Source organism: Triticum aestivum, chromosome 4A (genome assembly GCF_018294505.1).
Source record: "Triticum aestivum cultivar Chinese Spring chromosome 4A, IWGSC CS RefSeq v2.1, whole genome shotgun sequence".
Taxonomy (NCBI): domain Eukaryota; kingdom Viridiplantae; phylum Streptophyta; class Magnoliopsida; order Poales; family Poaceae; genus Triticum; species Triticum aestivum.
The window spans coordinates 133,259,635-133,267,270 of NC_057803.1; the positions used below are offsets into that span (position 1 = coordinate 133,259,635).

The following is a 7,636-nucleotide window of genomic DNA, read 5'->3' on the forward strand; positions in this document are numbered from 1 at the left end:
ACGCAGCGCACCAAGTTCCCGTCGGTCAATTTATGTGACTAGACCCATTTAGCATTATTCGAGTGAAGGTTCTGTTTTGATTTTGGAAGCTTCCAGAAGCTTCTAGGCTGGTTTTGGGAAGCTTCTGGAATGTTCTTTTCCTCTCTATGTTGTCTTTAAATGGTTTTTGTTCTTTTGTTGGGGTTTTCATTTATCTATTTTCTTCTTTGTCTTTTCCTTTTTATTTTTTTAACTTGTAAACTATTTTTCAAATCCAATTGAATCCAAATTATTAAATAATTGGAATTATTTTTTAATAATTTAATTTATATTATTCCAAAATCTTTTTATTTGTTTGTTGCCTAGCAAAAACCTTTGGTTTTGGATGCTCATTACCGCTAGAAAATGATCTTGATTTTACTGAATAATGAGATTGTACTATGGAAAAATAAGTCTTTTTCTTGCGATTATTTTTATGAATACGCCTTTTTGACATCGAAGTAAGTTTTGTTGGAACTGTCATTCGAAAAGGAAATTAATTTTTCTAGTTCTATGTGAAAGACATCTATTGCTGCAAATCAATCCTTCTTTCTTCTTTTAATAGTATTTATACTTAGATACTGAAAGTTTAAATTATTGTTTACCCCTTTTTGTCTAATGCGGATAAGACAAGAATTTTTTTAACATTTTTATATATATTGTAGATTTTTTTTAATAATGTATAGAAGGGTTTCCCATTTTAATCTATTTATATATCATGTTATTTTTAAAAATATAAATTCAATTTAAAGTGGTACCCAAGCTAAATAAGGCCTCAGAAATCGTAGCATAGAAAAAGGTGGGGCTGGCTAATGAAATTAAAGGATTTTGAACCAAAATCTTTGCTAATATGACAAGGATTGTATTTTTTAATTATTTCTCTATGTTTATTCCTTAATTTAAGAATAAAATATTATTCTTGGACTTCGGATTGAATATTTTTTTTCACATTTTTGGAATTTATAGTTGAATTCATGGAAAAAATCAAGTTCATTATTTTTTCCCAAATTCTTGAGCATTTTTTAAATACTTGAAATTTTCCAAGTCCACGAAGATTTTTTCAAATTTGTGATTTTTTTGTTTTTTATTTTGTTATGTTTTTTTCAGTTAATGATTTTTTGAAAAATCATAACAGTTTTTTTCTAGGAGTTGTTTTGGTTCTTCAAGGCTAACACAACCATAAAAACTGTGGGAAGGGACCGAAAAAAAATAAGAGGGAGGCAACTAGCGCTACCGACCTGGGTGGGAGGGCAGGGTCATGGCCCACCTTATAGTTACGCTGGCGTTGTAGTTAGAATTGGCGCACAAGATGCCGAATAGGAGTACTTCTTGTGTGCACATGAGACACGATTTAAAACACACACACACACATGGGGCACTTGCATGCCCAAATTCGATTCCAAATTCATTCTAAAAAAGTGCTACTCTGAATTCTGACGAGTTTTCGATGTATTTAGTTTGGCAAATCTGAAATGAAGCTAGTTTCAGTCACCACACAAAAAAGTCCTAAAAGAAACAGGAAGGAATAAAACCTAGGCCGAAAACCAGATTAGAAAACAAAACAGAGAATCCATGCTGGGGATGGCTCCCGTTCTTTTGCTACTGGATGCTACTAGTTCCTATTTGGCAGCTATAGCACCACTTATAGGCTATTGGTTACGTAGTGCACATGCTCCATCTTGGTTGATTTATGTGGGCCAACCCATTTAGCGTTATTCGAGCGTAGGTTTGGTCCCAGTTTTAAAGCTTGTGGAAGCTAGATGTTCCCGGACCATTTTTTTCTTTCACTATTATTTTTACATGTGTTTTTGTTTCTTTTTTCCTTTTGGTATTTGAATAAAAAAATTGGTATTTTCATTTTTATTTATCCTTTTCTTTTCCTAATTCGGGAATGTTTTTGACATTTGGTACTATTTTTCAAATTTGGTGATCTTTTTTCAATTTTTGTGTTTATTTTCCTATTTTCATACCTTTTCAAGTTCATGTTTTTTTGAATTCATGAAATTATTAAAAAAATGTATATTTTTTAAATTATGACGTTTTTTCAAAAAACCAGGCATTGTAGCAGCTGTTCTTTTCTAGCAGCTGTTTTGGTTGTTTAGCTAGCAGCTGCTAGTTCTTTAAGGCTAACACGACCGAAATTTGAGCCAGGGGAGCGAAAAAACTCTGAGTTAGGTCACTACCGCTAGCGACCCGAGCAGGAGTGCTGTGCCGTGGTCCATGTTATAGTGACACAGGCGTTGTAGTCAGTTATTTGCACGGAAGGCGCTGGATAGGAGCACTCCTTGTATGCACATGAGGCATGATTCTAAATAATACCCGCACATAAGGCACTTGCACACCCAAATCCAGTTCTGAATTTCTGAAGAGTGTCTGGTGCATTTAGGCCTCCTTTCATTCATAGGGTAGAAAATTATAAAAACAGAAAATACATGGAAAATGAGATGACATGTATCTCAAATCGTATGAATAGAAATGAAAAAATGGTTCACATCATAATATTTTTTTCATTCAATCAAGGCTAATATTTATTTTTCTGTAAAATGTGAAGGATAAAAAAAAATTCCTTCATAGAAATAGGATTCTATTCCTTCAAACCAAAGAGCTCTAAAATATTTTTTTCTATAGAAATCCTATCTTATATAATTCCTATCGAATTCCTTCAAACCAAAGGAGGCATTATTTTGGCGAATGCGAAACGAAAGTGGTTTCGGTTATGGCAAAAAACAAAGAAAAAACGAAGATGGTTTCAGGAGCGAAGAGTGGGGCAGGGAAGGCGGCATCACATCATGCGCTACAACAAGAAAAGAACGGGGGACATTTGAGGAAACATAAGGCGGATCGATTCAATATTTCAATAGTACACCATACTAGTTCACTTGATTCACGATCTTGTTGTACAGGCGACCCATCGCCCCCGCCACATGCTCGGACCGCGAGCTCCATCCCACGCACACGCACACACAACAACACTGAAGAAACGTACAACAGGCAGGAGTACACAACAACAGCACCGGCCGCGGCGCCAATGGCATATGGGCCATCCATCAGTCCCAGGACACGCGCGCACGCACAGCACGCTCCTACGAACCAGCTAGCGACGGCTAGCACGGGACCAGAGTCCCGTTGGCGTTGGCGTTGGCGTTCCCGTTGGCCGTGCCGTTCCCGTTGGCCTTCCCGTTGGCCACCGCCCCGTTGCCGTTGCCGTTGGCGTGGGCGTGAGCGGGGGCGGCATCGTTGTGGGAGGCGATGAGCCGGCCGGAGGGGTCGTTGGAGGCCTTCCACTGCGCCACCCACTCGATGGCCGCCGGCGTGCTGCACGCGATGCTCGGACCCCACGGCACCGTCTCCCTCGCCGACTCCTGCATCAGTTCACATTTATGCCTTGCACGTCAGTAAATAGATCCTTCCAAAGGAGCGTCAGTTAAACTGCTTGGCATCTGTCTGAATCAATCGGTCACCTGAGGGTAGAGCCTCTCGAAGATCATCCGGTAGTAGTATGCTTCCTTGTTGACGGGCGTGTTGTAGGGGTACTCCTCTGCGGCGCCCTTCATCATCTCGTCAGTCACCTGCTGCTCAGTAAAAGCCTTGAGGCCGTCGATCCAGTTGTAGCCGACGCCGTCGCTGAATTGCTCTTTCTGCCTGTACAAGATATGCTGTTGCAGAAAAAGCATTAGTTCAGAACGCGGCCCCCTGTGCATACTACGCTACATATCTGATCTTCTGAAAAACTCAAACAAGGTGATGTCTGTACCCTTGGCTCCTTCTCGTCATCGAACGCCTTCCTCAGCACCCACTTCTCGATGCGGCCCAGATCGGCGTCGTACTGCGTCGCAGCAGCAACAAGTAAACGTCAGAAAATTCAGGGCAAAAATATAACAGACCTGAACTTTATGGCAGAGATGAGTGAGACTGTACCAGCTTCCACTCGGGGTCCATGCTCATGGCGACGTCGATGAACTCCTTGTCGAGGAACGGCACGCGGACTTCCAGCCCCCAAGCGGACGTCGCCTTGTTGGCGCGCAGGCAGTCATACTGATGGAGCGCCTTCACCTGCGGGTTCACATCAGTTTCGCGTCAAACCCGAGAGAATCTGACGAGTGTATCTTGGTTGTTTGCGCAGTATTATTAATTAGCTATGTAATTCAGTTTCAGTTAGCACCTTGCGGCATGTCTCCTTGTGGAACTCCTCCTTGTTGGGTGCGAAGTGGAAGTAGAGGTAGCCGCCAAGGAGCTCGTCGGAGCCTTCCCCAGACAGCACCATCTTAACCCCGAGCGCCTTGATCTTGCGCGCCATCAGGAACATCGGCGTGCTCGCGCGTATGGTCGTCACGTCGTACGTCTCGTTGTGGTAGATCACCTCCTCGATGGCGTCGATGCCATCCTAAACAGGACAAAATGACTCATCAGTACCTCTGAATCTCTGATCCCCCGCTGTCTCTAGTGAGCAGTCTTTTTCATTTACTACATGCCAAGATGTCTTAAGGCTTACTGTTTTAATCAAATTTGTGGGGTTGTCAGTGTGAGTGTTCTGTTGGGTTTTAGTCTCAAACTTGTTATGCCAAGCATCAGGCATCATGATGTCCTGAGGCTTGAGCTTTTATTTGCTTTTCTTTACCTGGACGGTGAAGTGGAACTCGTGATGGATGGTTCCAAGATAGTCAGCCACCTCTCTCGCGGCCTTGAGATCAGGCGAGCCCTACAATGCGCAGCAACATATTAGAAACATGAGATTCCCGTGGTTCTTGAAGAAGAAGAAACAGTAGGAGAAGACAAAAACATGTGAAGAAAAATAAACCTCTAGGCCGACGACAAAGGAGTGGAGCTCAGTTCCAAACTTCTTGGCGGCTTCGGTCTCGATGAGATGGCGCTTGGTGACTGAGGCGACGAGGGAGGAGTCGAGGCCGCCGGAGAGGAGAACGCCGAAGGGCACGTCAGTCATGAGCCTCTTGATGACGGCCTATACAAAACAAAACAGCACACATGGGCGACGCCACTGTCAGTCACCGTCACACTACCTACCGTACGCAGAAGCAAGTATCACGTGGTGCTACGGTCAGCGTGGTGGTATGCTATGCACCTTCTCGAATGCCTCCCTGAGGACGAGGGGCTGGTATGCCGTCGCCGGGACGTGCTCGTCGAACCACTGCGGGTTGTACCACCGCCGGAACCCGCCGGCGGCGCTCGAGTAGAGGCTCCCCGGAGGGAAGAGCTCGAACTTTGGGCAGTCCTCGTGGAGCGCCTTCATCTCAGACGCAATCCAGACGGAGCCTGCGAGAGCACACCGGACAAATAAGTCGCAGTCCGGACATGATGAATCTGTGGCGACAGAGGCTGGCGGGGTTGACGTGCGTACCGTCGCTGCCCCGGCCGAAGTAGAGGGGGTTGACGCCGACGGCGTCGCGGGCGGCCATGTACGTCTTGTTGCGGGTGTCGTACAGTACGAAGGAGAAGACGCCGTCCAGCATGTTGACGAAGTTCTCGCCGTACTCCTCATACTTGAGACAGAAAGAAGCAGCAGGGATGGTTGGCATCAGTATTCAGTTTTGTCTCTGAGCTCATTTCATTGCAATTGCGAGGCTAAATTAGGCTGCTGGAAACCGAAACGATGTCGCTTACCAGAGGGATGATGACCTCGCAGTCGCTGCCGGTGGTGAAGGTGTGCTTGGCGGCGAACTGCTTCCGGATCTTCTTGTGGTTGTAGATCTCTCCATTGGCCTTTTCATCAACAACAGCAACCAACAGTTAGAGAACGATAGGCGATGGAGAACAAGCAGTCTGCTTGCAGGACGTGGCAAACACACCACGCGTACAAAGCAATAGCACACATATATGCATACCACGACGACGACGGTCCGGTCCTCGTTGTAGAGGGGCTGGTCGCCGGAGAGCGGGGAGACGACGGAGAGCCGCTGCTGCGCCAGGAAGTTGCCCTCGCACTGGAACAGCCCGGACCAGTCCGGCCCCCGGTGCTTCAGCCTGCAAAATCATACCGAGTCAAAATCCACAAGCCGTGCCACGAACAGAGCAATCAAATAACAGTAAGCGCAGCTGGGGGCTTGGGCTTAACGAAGAGGAAGATTCCGGTGTTGTTTTTCCAGATCTGCCTTTACTGTTCGATTCTTTCCGGGCTCATATCATATGCAACAAAACGACGAGAAAGGCCTCACGAGGACAAAACAGAAACAAGAACGGAAAACAAAAAACAAAAAACTCTGGGACGATCCTGTTTAGGTTCTTTCCGGCGAGTTGAAGAACAATCGGCAAGGTATATGTATGTACACATATATCAACGACATTTTGTTTCATGATCCACACAAGAGCCTCAAGATCATGCCGGGCGGGCATTAGAACCGGGCGCTAGGGATTTGAAGGGGGGGGGGGGGGGGGGGGGGGGGGAGATATGATGGATATGGATGGTGTAGGGGCAGGTGCTTGCCTGCGGGAGCAGGAGAGGACGCGAGCCCTCTTGGCCTGCGACCAGTCGGCGCAGCCGAGGACGGCCAAAATCCCACACATGGTGGTGGACGCGGCGACGGACGACGCGGGTTTCGGGGGTGGATGAGGCTGAAGACGAAGGAGAGAGTGAATGATGCTCGTGTTGAGAGGTGATGCGGGAATTAGCGGATGCGCGCGCCGTATTTATAGCCGGCCCGCGCGGCTCCGGGGCCTCGCGTCTGCGACCGGGGAGCTCTCCCACCCTCGCTGCGGGGACACGTGGCGGGTGTCGGTTGGGAGGGTTCCGTGCGCGGCGGGAGTTTATCCCCTCCGGATGCAGCGTCGTCCAGTCAGCGTGGGCCCCGCCACCCGCGTCAGCGCCGGGCGGTGCCGTCGGATCTACGATCAGCGGCGGCGGAGAGGGCTGGGGGTGGGCCCGGGAGGCCGGATTCATCAACGGCCGGCTGTGCTTTGCTGCGATGCCTCCTCCCTCCTGTTTAGGCTTTTTTTCCTAGTGTGATGGATGATGCAAACAACATCATTATTGGGATTTGGGAGCATCTTGGATATGGTTAACATATTCAGGGATGTTCATTTCTATTTCTGAACGCGGACGCTTTCTGATGCAGCCAAGATTCGATGAATCTGCCCTTTGTTTTTTTCCCTTTCACTCCTAGCATCTTTGATTTCTATGGTGATTACTGAAGTTCTAATGCTATATTTGGAAATCAATTTCGGAAAAATGTTACTACTATCAATGTGGTGATTAATTGTGCTAACTACTGTACTTTATTATTGCTCCGTAGTTTGGCTTATTTCCTTATTTAGGATCACACATTTTTATCTTAGAACTGTAAGCTTTCTACCTTAAACAGAAACAAATTGTTCGCTAGGTGTAAGAAACAAGAGTTCTAATTCTCCCTCAGTTAAAAACAAAAAAAAATTCTTCGGCGCTGCCCGCGGTTTTGGTGCAGCAACCAAACATGGGCGCGAAGCGGTTGGTGTCGTTGCAGCTGGTGGCCCCCTCAACGGCTCTCCCATAGAGCGAGGGGAGTGGACCGACAATCCAAAGGGAGACGGAGCCCACGATTACCCGTCAGCCAATGGACGAGAGGACAACAGGTTCAAGCGCTTCGATGGTGGAGCCCGTAGACACCTTTGGTGGGCCTGCTCCCGCGTC

General features: G+C 46.8%; 1 protein-coding gene across 1 annotated transcript; it reads right to left on the reverse strand.

Annotated features, from left to right (window-relative positions):
* Window positions 1-2,838: 2,838 nt before the first annotated feature.
* LOC123085576 (asparagine synthetase [glutamine-hydrolyzing] 1) lies at window positions 2,839-6,669 on the reverse strand. Its single transcript, XM_044507241.1, has 12 exons — window positions 6,458-6,669; window positions 5,859-5,997; window positions 5,638-5,736; window positions 5,375-5,516; window positions 5,099-5,289; window positions 4,817-4,978; window positions 4,637-4,717; window positions 4,181-4,402; window positions 3,937-4,071; window positions 3,773-3,844; window positions 3,480-3,674; window positions 2,839-3,380 (listed from the first exon to the last, which is right to left on the reverse strand). The coding sequence occupies exons 1-12, from the start codon at window positions 6,535-6,537 to the stop codon at window positions 3,123-3,125; spliced, it is 1,776 nt and encodes a 591-aa protein (XP_044363176.1). The 5' UTR covers window positions 6,538-6,669; the 3' UTR covers window positions 2,839-3,122.
* Window positions 6,670-7,636: the final 967 nt, after the last annotated feature.